The following is a 17901-nucleotide window of genomic DNA, read 5'->3' as shown; positions in this document are numbered from 1 at the left end:
CTGGTCAGTGACATTTTGGCTTTTTTTTTTTGTTGATCTTTCTCCTGAAGTAAAATTATATATGTTTTCTAAATTAAACTCTGACCCCAAGTCAAAGATTGAAATACATTGGGAATACTGAGTATGAGAGGCTTATTCATGAATTGGCAGACTTCAAAAAAAACTGATCGCCACTAAATCTGCACAGCCCCAGCCTGCAGTACGAATTGAAGGCTATTCCAGGCTGAGTGGTACATTCATGTTCAACAATGAAGTCCTGTAATAACCCCATTTAGAATGTGTATATACGATATATACTGTATATTAAAGGTATGGTATGGTCACACCACAATAAAGTAGGCACATGATAAGGCAACGTTATGCACGTGATATCGCCTAATGTAACTATTTGACTAAAAGGGCTGTCAAAGGAGTCAAAATATTTTCTTGAGTTTGAAATACAAAATGCTGAACTAATCAGAGCAGAATGGGGGTATGGTAAACATACCTGAGCCAACTACTAATCACTACTAACTACTAGTCCTTATGAGCTCAGAAGCTATTTGTGATAAGGGAAGGTGACTGCTTCACAGGACTATGACACCAAGTATGTTGGTTGTGGTCACTATACTGTCCACCAGCTGGGCATTTACAAATAGCACAATTACATTTACTGAAACTAAAATTTACAAATGTATGTATTTTTGTAAATAATCACTTTAATAAAGCTCACACACATAATCTAATCACATTAACAAAGTTAGTTTTGTATTTAGCAAGTGCATTTAGAGACATTGTTACATACTAACACTATCTTTATGTTGCACCTTTCAAGGTACTTTACAGGGATAGGCTGTGAACTGTGCATTATATGCCAAGTCACTTCATTGATTAAACATCTCATCTACAGGATGGAGCACAAGGATTTTAAAGTGACTTGCTCAGGGTTACACAGTGAGTCAGTCAGTGGCAGAGATAGGATTTGAACTGGTGACCTTCTGGTTATAAGCACTGGACTTTAACCACTGGACCACCCTGCCTTCTAATACTTGCCTCTACCCATATACACTTGAGAAGGTACAGTTAATTCAACTATTTTTACAAACAAAATGTGTATAGTGTGTGTGTGTGTGTGTGAGACATATCATTGTAAGGCTCTTTCCTAAATCATTCAGCCCCTCCATCAAGTATAGGCAGTAGTTTGCAAAAGGAACGTGCTGTACAAAACTATCAGTAACTCACATGTGCATGTGTAATGGACAGAGTATAACAATGCATCGTTGTCAAACCGGCTCTACTTCGTCCTCATGTAGCCAGAGACGGAAATGAGATAGAAAATCAGTAGCAGCCTAGTACCGGTAAGGCTTCCTTCCTTGGACGGCTAACCTTAGTTGTGCTAGGGGTTGAGTCAGTGCTTGGTATTCCCACACTCGAAACCTATTTGCATAGGACAGACAAGCGCCTGCGCTGGTTACTGTGACATCAGACGCAGCATGGCGGTCAAGGTGACTCTGGTTACTAGTACACTACTAAATTTAGTAAATTGTCTTAATTGCTTTTATGTGTGTAATTGAACGTATTGGAGTCTAAAGTCTGTGCACTTTGAAGTGAAATTGTAGTTAATGCTCCTTTTTCTTTTTTGTAAAAACAAAGGCAATCGTGCGTTGATTTAGTATCTCTGCAACTGTGATCGGCCTGACATTGGCCTGAACTGAGCTCTGTTTATTTTCTTGCATTGCATAATATATCCTTGGCGTTTCCGATAATTACCGAGTTAATCAGTTATTTAGCTATTTAGTGCACGCTGTTTGCTATCAGTTCATTTCCAATTGTGGTAAGGGATTTCGTTAAGTACTGTAATGTTGAATGTACATTTTGTGGTCTAGTTTTGCTGTGTGACAGCTGTTTTTTTTTAATATTATTGTGCAGGATTTCAGATAATATAGAATATATTTGTTGACATTGCCTACAAAGTGCTGTTTTTCTAACCTGTGTGATGCTTGTGTACGCTACCGGTGCCAAGCTACAGTAGCATTTCATTTTCTTTATCACTCCTGGAGAACAATCAGAAGATTCGATTAAGAAAAAAAAAAAAAAAAAAAAACTCGGTGATAATTTTGTTTGTGTTAAAGTCTTAAATTATTAAACACTACATGATATTTTATTAAGCTTTTTTTTTTTTTTTTTTTTTTTTTTCAAAACGTTTAAAACGTTAGACAGTTTAAAAAAAAATAATAATAAAAAATCATTCATGTTTATGCCGTTAATGGGAAATACATTGCCAGTAAGCCTTTTTTTATGTTACGGATACAAAAGACAAGCATTATAAAGTGTTGTGTGTTTTCAATAGAGGGCAAGTTAAGTCCTAAGTGTGTAGTAGTAATGTCAGCAGTCTGGATAAAAGCAGTTCATTCAAGATCGGTTAGTAACTGGTCTTTACTAAGTTGCAAGACCAAGTTGTTTGTTACATTTGTCTTGTCATACCGAGTACTGCTCTGGTTTGAGTGTAGTTCTGTTTTCACCTATAGCTGTTTTTAATTACTATATGAAACATGTATGTATTACAGGTGCAGTCAACAAAGAGGGCTGATACAAATGAACTAAAAGCACTATTTTCAAAGGTAAGACTGTTCATGTTATTTATGACTGTGAAACTCAAATTTACTTGATTTCAGCAAAAAAACAATGAAATTCCATTTGCCTTGCATGGTTCAATAGAACAGAAATAGGACTGTTTAGTGTATATGGCATCTACAAACTAAATTGTGTAATTAAGATGACAGTGTTTATGAAAAGTAGCAGTCAAATGTGAAGGGTACTTGAAAGTCACAAAGGACTTGGTAGTCAGGGCAGCAACAAATACTCCAATTTTAAAATAGTCCTTTTTATAAAACTTTATTTTTTTTTCAGTTGGTATTTTGTTTTAGCTCACTTTGGTGGCATTTTGACCTTGGTGGTCAGGTTTAACCTACATGCTCATGTCACGTGGCAATGAAAATGAAACGCAGCCAGACTTCTGAAATAGTCATAAGTAATAGCCAGGATACTTGTACATGCAGCCTTCACATCTTGATTAATACAGCAGACTAATAATGGGGACACACTTAATATGTTTATTTTAATTCTACATCAGTGGTTAGTTCACAAAAAAATGACATGCCTCATTAGATATGTACAGTAGGCCACAGAGCTTGTAAGCCCAGCTGGTTCGTGCTAATGTCAAATGTGGGGGGAGTTACAAACTAGACAGCAACAAGTGTGTAATTTACCTTGATATTTTTATAACTTCTAGTTACATTCTTTGGAAATAAGACTTCCATTGAATTGCTGTTTTTAACATGATGAAAGTTTTTTAAATGAATATTTAGCTGCTTGTGATTCCTACAGTAGATGTTATCTCATATTAAACGTTTAAATGTCTCAAACTGCTATGCTTATGGAGTCTTATTTCTGAACTGTTGTCCCTTCTGCTGTCTTCTTGCTCAGTCTCTAATTCTTTCCCCACTATTTTTTTCCTCCGTATATCAAAGTGGAATCATTATTACACAGAATTAGAACTAATTATAATTTGTAAAAACATTTACAGTAGCATACTGTTTTTAGAGTAGCCACATTCAGCTGTATGTGCCGTCAAGCCCCTCCAGTCCCAAGAAAAGGTCACACACATTCCTGGACTAAATTTGGATCTCCTTGAACATAGACTATCTTTAGTTGAATTCTAGCACACTTAGAGCAACAACATTCTGTCAATAGACATTATTGTTCAAATCAATGCAGTGATGATTCTGAAATCTCCAAACTGTATGTGATTTGCATGTAAGGAAAACATATTTGTTGTGATCTGTTATATACTGTCACTTACTGTAATAACCAATAGAAAGTAAAACATTTTAGAAGATGTATGAAAAGGTATTGGGCTTGTGACACATTCAATGGTCAAAGAAAGGTGCTTGTTACAAGGAGATTTTTGGTTCAGTCCTAGCTCAGCTGACTCACTTGTGTGTGATCTGGAGCAAGTCACTTAACATCCATGTGTTCAGTCCTTTGGATGAGATGTAAAAACTGAGGTCCTATTGTAAGAGATGCATAGTTCACCCCCTAGTCTCTAAAAGTCACTTTGGATAAAAGCGTCCGCTAAATGGCTACTTAATAAAAATAAGTTTAGCTGTGAAAGTTCATTTTCCCACATATAACTATATTAGGACTATCACTCATTTAAAATTTTTGATCAGTTAATTTATGGGCATTAGTTGATTAATAGGTAGATTAATCCATCCACATTTTTAATAAAGGTAACAATCTTATAGCAGCTGTCCTGCATTGTTATACTTCTAAATCAATAGAATCCAATGGGGTTTTTTAGTAACTATAACACATTTTCACAGAACTGTTCATTTGGGGCCCTTGTCAGTCACATACCTGAAAACACAAGACAGCTGAGCTGCGATCCCCATTACAGCTACGTACTTGGCTTCCTGTACATCTCTTTTTTATTGCATGTAGCAAAACCTGACGCACAAAAGAGATTAAGTCGTTCTTGTTTGAGGTACCTGAGAATACTGTGGCTATTGACAGGTGATTGCTTAACATGCTATCAGAGAAAGTAATTCCACATAATTACCTCTATTTGGGGAGTAGGTGTCTTCATCGTGTCCTTCGTTTCTGCTTGTCTAGTTGAACATCAGTCTGAGTTTGGCTAAAACTTCTGAGTGTTACAGTGGCGCACAAGTGACTGGTAACACTTATGTTTTTGTTCTGACTTTGATTGACATCCTAGATTGCTGTAGCCAGTGTTGTTCCATATCCCCTTTTCTGTATTGAACAAAAGACAGTTTCAGCAGTATTTTTTTTATTTATTTATTTTTTTAATTGACAGCTACCAGTAAGCCATGGATACGTTTAGTAAGTTACATTTTGGAAGCGGCGAGTATATCCCTTCCCTTTGTGTATCGGTTAGAGTATTTGTGCTGTATACCTCCTTTTTTTAAGCAATCTCAAATTTTTTTTCTGAGGAAGGTCCTTGAAAATTGGTTCATAACCAAATCGACTATGATACCTCCGTTGTCTGATTACTTTTTACAAATAAAAAAAATATTTGAAATATTACTTGGACGTTCTCAATATACTGTAATTTTCAATAATACTCTAATAAGCAATATGCGTGAAATGTATCTATTCTTCACTTACCTTGACATATTTATGTCCCGCATCTGCTCACTAATTTTTGGAAAGCTGCAAAACCAGGGCAGATCTTTGACATTCCCATTGGTTAAACTTACCCAAGACTTTCAGACAACGCAGAAAATACCTTCAACTGTTTATGTCCCGCCTGTGCTCACTCATGATTGGACTGATGTTGAGAAAATGCAGATCTTCTATTGGTTGGTTTTATTTTGGTTGAAATGTAAAAAAAAAAAAAATAATAATAATAATTGATCAACTCTTTAATTGATTTATTCTGTCCAATTAATCTGTTAAACGGAGCAGCCCTAAAATATATAAATGATTGCAAAAAGCAACATTTTCATGTTTCTTTTCATTTTTTAAAAATTCTTTATACCTCCGTTCAATTACACATGGACATGTTTTGTGCGAGACTGATTGCTAAAACGGTCACAATAACTCGATTACATTAAAACAACGTTGGAGGGTAAGATCTTTTATTTGACCCTGTGCTGTTTGAAGGCTTCCAGTTCATGAGTTACTTTGCATGCACTAGAGTTAAGGCAGCCTGTAGTTTTATGTTAAAATCTTTTTAAATATAAATATGAATAAACATACGATTGTGCCTTTGTTTGCATTATTGTGGTTTAATGTAAAACGTACGAGAAAGCAAGAGTACCATTTAGGTTGGTCATGACAATTTCAATTTGGTTATTAATTTAATGATCCAATTAAGTACTTGAGCCCTATATTATTAGTCAAATCATGCACAAAAGTGTAAATTCATATTTTAATTTACAGCATATTAAGTCATGCTTGTGCTATTGTACTATTTTGAAAGTGTGATATGGTACTGTAGGGCAGGGTTTCCCAATCCTGATTTTGGGGGACCCCAGTGTCTGCTGGTTTTCACTCCAACCGAGTTCTCAATTACTTAATCAAACCCTTAATTGAACTAATGTGCTTAATTGGACCTTTTTAATTGTTCTCCGCTCCTAAAAAGTTGCAGATTTCAAGTTGCTTATAAAATTGTATAGTTAACTTGAAATCTCCAACTGTTTAAAAGCGGAAACCAATTAAAAAGGTCTAATTAAGCAAATTAAGTTAAATTAAGGATCCAATTAAGTAATTGAGAACTCGGCTGGAATGAAAACCAGCAGACACGGGTCCCCCAGGACCAGGATTGGAAACCAGGCTGTAGGGCAGTGTTTCCCAGCCCTGTTCCTGGTGGCACACCGTGTTTGTTGGTTTTCGTTCCAGCGCAGTGCTCAATTGCTTAATTGAACCATATCAACAAACGAAAAGCTTGAAAATAATGGGAAAATGTCCAGTTAATCACTCTATTAGTTCAATGAAGTGTTCAATTAAGCAATTAAGCGCTGCATTGGAATAAGAACCAGCAGACACGGTGTGCCACCAGGAACAGGGCTGGGAAACACTGCTGTAAGGTATCCTCTGTTTTTGGCACTCTACCCAGAGAGTGCCCTTTCTGAAAACTACTGGCACATGTGCTGTTCCTCTTGTGGTATCTCCCTGTATCCTGTTCACATGTCCTTCTGTGATCTTTGATATTTCTGTGTTGCATAGCGTGAAGATATTTGTAGTTCCAAGGTGATGCAGTCTGTTCATGTGTTTTGTTGCAAGAACTCATTCTGCATTTACATGCCCAGGTTTCATCTCAGGCCTGCTTTAAGGCATTACTTTTCACTGTACAACCAACTGCATTCATATGATACTGTTTTGTTGTTGTTTTTTTAGAGCAGGTGAAAATAATCTATATAAATTATATTGAAAGCATTGAAAATTGTAACTGTATTTTACATTTGGCTTTGTTGGTAGCTCTATACAGTACTAGTCGAAATATTGATTCAATTTAAAATGTATGTCTAAACTTGTAGCCGTCTAGAAATACGAATCTATGTCATTGACAAAACTCCACAAAGTATAAAGGGAGGTAAAAAGTCAATTTAACACAGCCCGGCTGTCAATAAAATATAAACCAGCCTTTACTCTGCATACCAATTTAAATCTGCTGCAGAGTTCCCATGTATTCTTCTGCTAAGGAAATAAACTTTTGTTAATCCATAAACCCGGCAGAGCTGTTGATACGAAGGAGGTATTTTGTGAAACTTTTAGCGCTGCAATCTCATTTATGTTTAATAAAGAAACTCAAATGTCAGGTTACATTTTTTTATATTGCAGTACCAACATGGTGTTTTCATTGTGCTGCCTTTAGTGTTTTATTCACATTTGTATATTTAGGAAAGCTACTCTAAAAGCCCATGTTGCACAATCTCAGTTGTTGCGTTGTTTCCTGTAAAATGTTAACAAAATAACACAATACTGTTGGGGGGGGGTCTCCTTTTGTTTACTATGTTTTGTAGAGCTGTATTCTAACCTCCTGTATATAGACACAGGAAGGTGCCTGTTTAGAAGAATGTAGTTCATTTCACGCTTTAGTACTGTATAACACAGATAAGCACTGGGGCACTGCAGTTTTAAAATACCAGGTCTGCAGTTGTTGCTTGAACACAAATAAGTCTAATAACAGTGTATTTGTTATGCTTTCTTCCACTATCATTATTTGACTCATTATAATATTTTCTCTTTGTAGTACTCGAGTGTGGAGAAGGATGGGGAGCGTTACATGACCCCAGCAGATTTTGTGCAGAAATACCTTGGACTGCACACAGACCCACTTCACAACCCTAAGACAGTGCAGCTGATAGCTGGTGTAGCAGACACGACTAAAGATGGGTGAGCGTCTGCCCACACTATACTTCAATACACAATATATTTACTTCAAATAACCTCTTATTTTAGCAAACCAAGACATGATTGAAAGACCAGTTAAATCTTTTTTTTTTTTTTTTTTTTTTTAAATTTGTGCTTGTTACTTTGCTTGTTAAAGTAATTTAAATACAACTGTGACATTAAACGTTTGTTGTTGCTTCCTGTTGCATAATCACTGTCCATTTTAACCAACAGTGATGTACAGCACAGGAAGTGACCTGTGCTGTTTTACTCAGCAGAGTTTGAATTTTCACTTTTATCAGACATGCATACATTATCCTTTGCATTTTTATGATAAGAAATGATGTCTTGCTTCACAAATTTAAAATGTAGATTTGTTTTCTTTATTCAGAATTCATTTTCCAAATACAGTACTTCTGTGTTCTACTTTTAAATAATGCACCATGCTGGTTCTCCATGACTGTTCTGCCTTCGCTTTACAGTAATAAATAAAACAAATGCTGTTCAGGTTGATTGGTCACTCTAAATTGCCATATGTGTGTGTCTGTGTGTGTGTGTGTGTGTGTGTGGTGCCCTGCGATGGACTTGTGTCCCGTCCAGGCTGTACTCCTGCCTTGCACCCTCTGTCTGCCGGGTTGGGCTCCCCCTCACTGCGACACTGTAAATGATTAAGCGGTTAATGATAATGGATGGATGGATATTGTAGACTTTTTTTTTTTTTTTTTTGTAACACAGCTTTATTGTATTTCTAATTTCAAATAACTGTTGAGTAAACCCTTTGTGATTTAAAGTTGTTCAGGTTCTGTCTTTCTAAGCAATATCTGCTCTTTCCCAAAATAGGCTGATCTCCTTCCAAGAGTTCCTGGCCTTTGAGTCAGTTCTGTGTGCCCCCGATGCTATGTTTATAGTAGCCTTTCAGTTATTTGACAAGAACGGCACTGGAGATATATCTTTTGGTAAGTGGATATAAAAGTATCTCTAATTTGGTTACTAAGCAACAAAACAAACTAGTTGATCTTGAAATATTACAATATTAAAAGCTACATTAACAAATATTTTTCAAGAAAATAAAACATTAAAATCATTTCTAATCTTTTTTTAGTTTTAAACATGCTGTAGCTGCTCCAGGTAGCATGCCCACCTGGTCAGCATTCAAGGATTATGAGTTAGACATCCCATGTATTTAGTTTTCTGGAAAGCATTGGAGTCACCAGGGATTAAATGAGTGTTTCATCATAGTTATTGTAGCTCAGTCCATTCCTGTTGGAGGTGGTGCAAAACATGGATGAACAGAACAAGCAAAATGTACTTTCAGTTTAAGGGGATTTGCTATAACAGGGGAAATGGAAAACTTCTATGGATTTTAAATATTTAAGGTTAAATAACACCTGTGCTTTTGTATTCATAGATTAGATATTCGTGAGAAGTATGCAGTGCTTACTGTATATCAGATGTAAGTGTGAAAACATGTAAAAGCACTGTTATAAATGTAGCGTTTACGTCTAATTAGTTTCAGCTTGCACACTTTCATTTGGTACTGGTTTTTGTGGACCTATTACCCCCCCCCCCCCCCCCCCCCCCCCCTCATATTTCATTTCTAGTAAAAAAAAAAAAAAAAAAAAAAAAAAAGTATCTTGAATCAGCCTGGGCAGGAGAACAATCAAACTGTAACCTGTATCCATAGCAACAAAATGGTTCACTATGAAGCAATAGAAGGCAAAGTAAGTAAGATAATAAAGAGTTACAGTATCTAGTAGTATGCTGTGTGTACAAGAAAAAAGTATAAAGCCCCTTTCACACTGGCACTGCTACACGGGTCCGGACCTGGGCTCCGGCTACCGGGTCACAATCCCACGTAGTATGAAACCACGTACCGGGGTCGTACCCGGGCTAACCCCGTTCCCCGCCGACACACCTCGGGATGTGGGTTCAGTGAGACAAAATGTTTGACGGCCGTTCGTGAACAAACAGCCATGCCTGCATGAAGGTTTCACTTCCACGAGGAACATTTCTGTTGATTAAGACACAGCATGAGCCAGATTGCAGCAGTGATGTAGAAACATTTGCTCAACATTTGTGCTGATGGTTCAATCCAGAGAAGCTTGGATGGAAGCGTCAGTAACAAGCTGCTTTCAGGGCCTTGATACGCATATTGTTTACTTGCGTCTGTCACTCAGGTCAACCCTGCTTTATCAAAAGCAGTGTGAAATTGCGTACCTGACCAGCATGATACTGGGTCCTGACCTGGGTAGGTTCTGACCCAGGTAGGTCATGCCAGTGTGAAAGTGGCTTAAGATTAATAAAAACAGAGGAATGATCTCAAAACATCTGCAGAACATAAGGTAAATGCAAAGACTAACTAACCCCAAAATAAAAAAATATATATATGTGGAAATGCGTTGATTGTAATCTAGAAAGCAAACATTTACCAGTGTGTTTTTTTTTCTTTTGTTTTTTTTTTTTTTTTTAAGAAAAGTAGTGTTTAAAAAGTAAAGTAAAAATTATGAAGGAAAAAAAAGCCATAAATCTTCTTGATTATTTATCTCAAATAGGTTGTTGAAATTACCGTGGGAGGTCTTTGAAATAAAATGTAGTATTTCTTCTTAAAATTGTTCTGATCCCTGAGGCATCCATTGTTTTTTGTGTAGTTTCACCTCGTGGTCCCTCCAGCAGGCTATCAATAATCCTGACTACATGTGGTATTGCAGACACCTACTGTAGGCTGCTCATGTTAAGTGGCATTTTCTTTTTTTTGCCACAGTTAATTTTTTCTTAAGAACTTATTTATGTGTTCCTTCTTTCTTTCTCACATCCTGGTTATATACATATTTTTATTTATTTGTTATAGATTTATCAAGGTATTGTATGATTCAGTATTTCTCTCTTTTGTTTTTTCATTTTCATAGAAAATGTCAAAGATATATTTGGACAGACAGTTAGTCACCATCATATCCCTTTTAATTGGGACTGTGAATTCATTAGACTTCACTTTGGCCATGACAGAAAGAAACCCCTAAGCTATTCTGAGTTCACTCAGTTTTTGCAGGTAAGTTCTGATTGTAGGTATTATCTCACCTTCACTATTGGTCATGTTGCTATTTAAAAAACGTTTTCCAAATAGTTATTGTATTGATAAAGTTTATGGTTTCTTTGTGGTGTTATCAAAACTATCAGAATAGTGTTCATGCATCAGCCACCAGACTTGGGATAGGAACATTATATTAATATTTAGCTTAAACAGTTTTACAGATAGAAACTATATTTTACAGCATTTAATGACACAAAGGTTTACAACTATAGCCATATGCAGTACAGCTTTATTCACTGTATTAATATATCATTATTTTACATACACTTAATATTAGTTTGTGACTTTTGGATTTTTCTTTTGAACTGACATAGTTTATATCTTGTAAATACAGTTGTTACTGTTCATGGGAGTTTATAAATGTGTTCAGATGTACCCTGCAGGCATTGCTGATGGTCAACCACAAAGTAGTCTGCCTGATTTAATATTAATGAGAAATTTAAAAACTTGGTACAAATCAGGAGGACCACCTACACTGTACTCTTTAAACTTAAGAGCGCAACAAAAAGAAAGTGTGTGGATTCGTTTGATGCATGGTGTCCCGAAACAAGACATGCTTGGTAGATGCTGGAGGGGTGGGTCTAGTCAAGGCGTTTATACAACAGTGTTACTTGAACTTGTCAGAAGTCTATAACGTTTGAATATACTGTAAGTGTTCTTGTTACCCCTAAGGACTCTTGCCAGAGGTACAACCCAACTTCATTATTAAGCAATCTTTTCTGTCATTCGCAAGGTGTGCGGTAGAAAGGGGGTTTAACTGGAACGACTAACTTGTAAAAGTAAATGTTATCGCTGTGTTTACAGCTTATTTAAACTAAATAAGCACTTCCAGACATTCTATTGGTTACATGGTTTTATTCTTTTAAAACATATCGGTATAGTATAATTGTGTAGCCTAGCCAAATTTAAAGATTATATAAAGTATCCCACCCCCCCAATTTAAAAAAAAAAAACAAAAAAAAAAAAAAAAAAAAAAAAAAAACAAAAAAACACATATTTGGCTTAAATTCCGCTTCTTTACCTAGTTCAAAAGCCTGTATAACAGGAAGTATCATGTCATATCCTTTCTTCTTGCCAATTTCTAGGAGTTACAATTGGAACATGCAAGGCAAGCTTTTGCTCAGAAGGATAAAACCAAGAGTGGTGCCATTACAGCCATAGATTTCAGTGATATCATGGTGACCATCCGGTCCTACATGCTCACACCTTTTGTTGAAGAGAACCTGGTTTCAGTAAGTAAAGAACATTTTAGTACGTTTATTTGTAGGTTTTCGTTTGGATTGGTGGCACGTTTAAATGGCATTGGTAGAAGGTGAATGACCTCATCTGCCAAAAGGTGTTTTGTGTTCATGTTAAAGTTGTGCATTCTGTTTTCTGTGATTTCTCAGTGATGGAAGCCCTCCTTGAAGCGAATGATGACTCAATTAGATAACACTTGGGGCACCATTGCAGGGTCCTCCGTGACCCAAACTGGTGGTCCCATCGATTGGGGTGAATCAACCTGCCAAGTTTCATAGCTTTGCAGTAAATGTGTTTTTTTTTTACATATTAGCTGCACTTTGTGATCACCCAGTATGTTTGAGTTGAATGTAATGATCAGTTATTTTAACAGTGCTAGTGAGTCACTGTTGGTCCGTTTTCTCTTGCAGGTGGCAGGTGGAAGCATCTCTCATCAAGTCAGCTTCTCGTACTTCAATGCGTTTAACTCCTTGCTAAACAACATGGAGCTCATTCGAAAAATATACAGCACTTTAGCGGGATCACGGAAAGATATACAGGTTACTAAAGGTAAAATGTTGTTCATGTTTATGGAACTAAATTTTACATGCAGAAAACGTAGGTTACTCAGGATAAGGTGAAATATATTTTATATGACTTTCAGGCAAACTAAACCTTAAAAGCTGTATAGTATTCTCGTTAACACAATTCTAATGGGTAATGTGTTTGAACATGATAAAATGATTCTTTCTTCAACAGTAACATGCACAGTAACATACAGTTGTTCTTACCAGCTGACATTCAGAGGTAACTGACTAAATGCCAGTTTTTAATATGCAGTAACTCTGTAATATATTTACTTCTGGCATATTGACAGATTCTTATTCTGCTGTCTTGTTGATTTGCTGCTTAGTTCATTTTTGTGGCTTCTTGTTTGTCATCGCCTGTCTCCCTGTACAACTCGGGCTTCGTACATCTCCTGTAGTTGAAAACCCTGTCATGTAGCGATCTGTGACAACCAGAAAATGAAACGCAACAGAAATACAGTTGGCATGTGCATTAAAAAAAGAAAAAGACAGCGTAGCTCAAAAGTCAGTGACATTTAGAATGAGTTTTGCATTATGCATTGTCTGTGTAGTCTGTGAAAAGTATAGTTCTTGTGTCTTTTGTTAACACACAAGTATCTTGGTGCTGCACAGAGCACAAAATGTGTTAGCAGTTTAGAACTAGATTAGCTTTAAAACGAAAGGAAACCTGTAAAGGTAGACTATGACTTGAAAAAAAAAATGTTTTTTTTAAAGGGTAAGTAGTTTTAATTTCCCTAACCTTTTTATTTGGTGTTTACAACCATTATGTGTGGGTTTTATTGCTTCAGTATTGCTTTCTTTAAGTACGTTTTCTCTGTATCATCTGGCATTATCTGTGCTTGTAGAATTCTAGTTGTCGGCTCTAAAATCACACGATGCAGTGAACATTCAGCTCTGTTGGCCCCACCTGGTCTGCAGTAATAGTATAATAAGAATTGAAACATCAAGATGATTGTAAACTTTGTAAAAAATAAAATGGAAAAATTCAATAGATACAACGTTTTGAAGATGCTTACCATTTAAAGTACAGGAGTTGGACCAAAAAAAACCCACAAACTGATATACAGCAAATATTTTGTGTTAATTGTGTAAATTGTTCCCCTAACACACCAAAAAATACATGAATTACTGATATTTCAAATGAGATGGACTATTCAATGCAATATTTAATTCAATGGTCACATATTTTTTAATAAAATGAAAACACATTGCTGCCTATGGTGGCCCTTTTGTCCACTGCCTGTACATACTACAGTTTAAACCTAATGTCTGTGCCCATGTTAAAATAACAACTTCATATCTTGTTGTCTGTCCTCCAGAGGAATTTGTTCATGCTGCCAATAAATTTGGTCAGATTACACCGTTGGAGATCGACATCCTTTACCAGCTTTCTGACCTTTTCGTTCATACTGGGTAAATATTTGAATTTAACCTTTTTCTTCTAGATTTAACGAACATAATGCATCCTATATATAGAGCAGATTAGAATGAATAAATCACATTTGGCTCCTATACAGTGTGGGTTGCATGCATAGAGAGTATTTTTGGACTGCCTTGGCTAGCTGTGTATATTGCTGATATTAAATGCAGCAGTGAAATTATAAAAAAATTCAATAAACTGTGGAAAATCTTACTTCATCCTCTGTAAACATAGTGAGGGAATAGCCAAAGATTGGGTTTCAGTTGGCAGTTTCTCTAATGAGATGTTTCTCTCCCATGGTTTTTGCCTGGAGGCGGCTCACGTTGGCAGATATCGAGAGAATAGCGCCACTGGAGGAGGGTGCCCTGCCCTACAACCTGGCAGAAATGCAGCGGCAGGTAGGTGAAGCATTTCAGAAAAAGCATGTTTCTTATGTCTTTGTTCTTTAAATAAATAAATAAATAAATATAGTACATATTCCAAACCCTGTCAACTGTCTGATAGTTATTTAGTGTTAATAATTTAGCAGGATACAAGTCACAATGTAATTAATTGCACTTTGAAGTACCATCTAATGTTCCTCTTAAAATAAGAAACCTTATGCCAAAATAATCTGTTTAACTTTAAGCTCTTAAACTACCTTTGTTATTTGATACACTGGGCTAATCTCTGGTTTTGCCTTTCTGTATCAGAACAAGGTGGATATCAAAATGAGCTTAAATAATAAATAGGTCGCATAAACGCAACATGCAACAATTTCAAAGATTTTACTGAGTTACAGTTCATTTAAGGAAATCAGTCAATTGAAATAAATTCATTAGATTTCACATGACTGGGAATACAGATATGCATCTGTTGGTCACAGATACCTTAAAAAAAAAAAAAATAAATAAATAAATAGGGACGTAGATCTGAAAACCAGTCAGTATCTGGTGTGACCACCATTTGCCTCATGCAGTGCGACACATCTCCTTCGCATAGAGTTGATCAGGCATTTTTGTATGGAAAATTTCTGGAATCTTATTTCAGATCATGAAACATGGGACCAACACTTTACATGTTGCGTTTATGTTTTTGTTCAGTGTATATGTACTAAAGTATAAACAAACAAAAGAAAAACAGTTTAAGATTTTTGTTTATGTGTATTAATATTTTATGTCGTTTGTATTGTGCCTGTATGAAACAGATGAACAAAATACAAGGAAAGGATAAAGATTTTATATACTGTATGAATGTAATATTTTAATCTTAGCTGAGACACACTGCGGTCTGAGTGGACTGTCCTGTGTGACTGCTCTACATATTTTTACTTGGGATAGGCTGCTGCTGTAGTATAGATGGTGACAGATAGGTGTGTAGTTGGCTTAGAGCTAAGAAATATGTTGAATCCAACAAAGGGCAGGACTAAATAGGCACTTATCATAAGTAAACAGACACCCCATCTTAATTACTTATGACAAGACTGTACATATTGGTTATCATCCCATTTTGTTGTTACTTTTACATAAAATCTTAAAATGCCTGTATATTGGGGAACATAATTAACTATAATTATATTTTTTAGCAAAGAACAGAATGATTGAAGTTCAAGGTACAATATATAAATGAGTAACTGTACTGTTTTTTGATACTACCAATGACTCATGGCAACATACGTGTGAAAAACTTTTCACAATAAATAAATGCTTAGCTGGAGGCAACAGGTAAGGTAAAGTCAGTCATGAAACCTTTATCAAAGTCTTAAGTTATGTAAACATTTTGAGTATGCTGTGGAATGTCAGTTATTGGTCTTAAAAGGCCATAGAAAACTTTGAAATATGATCTGATACCTAAGAAAAGATATTCTGTCTGATCAAAGTGATGTTCTTTCAAAAGAAACTTAGACATCTTTAGTCGGGGTAGCTTTTGGCAAGATTTAAGCTTTGTATAAAAACACATTTAATCCTTTGGACTTGGAGGATGTGTGGAGCTTCCAAAGTTCCTGTAGTTTCTTCCTATGCTAAGACAATATAAATTGGGTGTGCTGTTGGTTGTTGAATCTTTTGCAGGAGTGAAAGGATGTATGATACTTATCCAGCTTAGTGGCCAGGATTGTGCAAGTATTTCCATTGTGTGCGTGTGCACAAGAGTATGAGAATACAAATCCAACATTTCAAGCTTCTCGGAAATCTTAACAGAACTTTCTCATTGTCGGAAGGATATGTATTAAAACTTGCAGAATGTGCCTAAAAGTGATTTTTGTACATTTGTATTAGTAAAGAATGGTTAGCTACTGTATGAAGTTCAACAAATGAAACCTATTATACAAAAATATGAACATTTCATGAATTTCAGTATTAAATAAAATATCTATGGCCATTTGACTTCGGCTAAGAAATTCTTCCTGGCTCAAGCAGCATGTCAATGATACATTTATACAAAAGGGTTCCAAGTTGTAACGGTTCCAGATTTCTCTTTGTGGAGTGGGTCTTGCACTCAGAATGTTGTAATATCTATTTCACAGGAATTTTTATACAGGTTGATTTTGCAGTCATAATTCTGCTCCCACATATTTCTCCAAATCCATTTTGTTTTCCTTTTTCCTAGCAATCTTACGGTGAAGCTGGTCGACCTGTCTGGCTCCAGGCAGCCGAGTCTGCTTACAGGTTCAGTTTGGGCGCAGTTGCTGGAGGTGAGTGACATGTCTGCGCACTGTTCACAGGCCCAGGTTCATGTAATATTATACTGGCAGAGTAGTGCAGATCAGCTAAGATGCAGTCCATTGTGCGGCAGATTCTCAGCTGGAAAACTCCTTATTTGAGTCTGTGATCAGAAGATCCGACATTGTGCTACAGTGGCACCTCTGGCTCCACACAGTCTTCAGGGTAAAAGCTCAGTAGTGACATAGATCTTCCAGACCCATACAGAAGTTCATGCCAATTATAATTGATGAAAATGATACCTACAAAACCAGAGGGATAATGCTTGAAATGGACAAGGCTTCCTGAAGCTTTATCTTGAGCTGCTGCTATAATATATACAGTATGCATATTTACAAATGTTGAGTTATAAATTTGTTTAATGCCACGTGTACCATTGAAATATATATATTAAGAATAAAGTATGGTGTATATATTAATGACATAGATGTTGACATTGCGTAACATGTGTTGAAATTGTGGAGATTTCTCTGTGGTTTGTTAAAATGGTTTATGGTAGAAATTTACAAGAGTCACAAAATCTTAAATTAAGAAGACAGAAGTAAATAAGTGGAAAAGATCTATAGAGCATCACAGATTTTCTTTACAGAAAATAAATGTATTCCTGTGAAGAGAAACTCAATCGTGGATTCCTGCAGCTTGTTTGAAAAGTAGTCTAAAATAATGACCGTTGATGTTAGGCAAGAACTGACAAGCCACTTGGGCTGCAATATATGTTCATGGCACCAGAAAGGTGTAATGTGTGTGGCAATGATAGTACAGTACAATGAAAGTCATTAACTTCATTCTGTAGAATGGCACGTATCGAAACTCCCAGCATGAATAGCATAGTGCCATTGTGAATAGTTAAGACAGTCTTATTTAAATTAAGTATAAGGTATGCTTATACAGATTTCAGCTTTATATATATATATATATATATATATATATATATATATATATATATATATATATATATATATATATATATATATATATATATATAACGTTCTA

The 17901-nt window shown here is 35.8% G+C and overlaps 1 protein-coding gene across 2 annotated transcripts in view; it reads left to right on the top strand.

Moving 5' to 3' along the window:
- Window positions 1-1392: 1392 nt before the first annotated feature.
- The window catches only part of LOC121323202 (calcium-binding mitochondrial carrier protein Aralar1-like), a 26137-nt gene continuing 9628 nt past the window's right edge, over window positions 1393-17901 (top strand). Inside the window, exons 1-10 of one of the 2 annotated variants that reach the window (XM_041264099.1) lie at window positions 1393-1484; window positions 2547-2600; window positions 7757-7899; window positions 8737-8852; window positions 10803-10942; window positions 12070-12216; window positions 12634-12772; window positions 14109-14202; window positions 14523-14607; window positions 16796-16880. In XM_041264099.1, coding sequence (XP_041120033.1) covers window positions 1473-1484; window positions 2547-2600; window positions 7757-7899; window positions 8737-8852; window positions 10803-10942; window positions 12070-12216; window positions 12634-12772; window positions 14109-14202; window positions 14523-14607; window positions 16796-16880 — 1015 coding nt within the window. In that variant the 5' untranslated portion in view covers window positions 1393-1472. Of the gene's footprint in view, window positions 1518-2546; window positions 2601-7756; window positions 7900-8736; window positions 8853-10802; window positions 10943-12069; window positions 12217-12633; window positions 12773-14108; window positions 14203-14522; window positions 14608-16795; window positions 16881-17901 lie in introns of both variants that reach the window. The other variant, XM_041264098.1, reaches the window with a different exon arrangement.

The sequence above is a fragment of the Polyodon spathula genome, chromosome 11 (genome assembly GCF_017654505.1).
Source record: "Polyodon spathula isolate WHYD16114869_AA chromosome 11, ASM1765450v1, whole genome shotgun sequence".
NCBI classification, from domain to species: domain Eukaryota; kingdom Metazoa; phylum Chordata; class Actinopteri; order Acipenseriformes; family Polyodontidae; genus Polyodon; species Polyodon spathula.
Note: the sequence above shows the minus strand (reverse complement) of the source record. Positions and strands in the feature narration are given on the sequence as shown.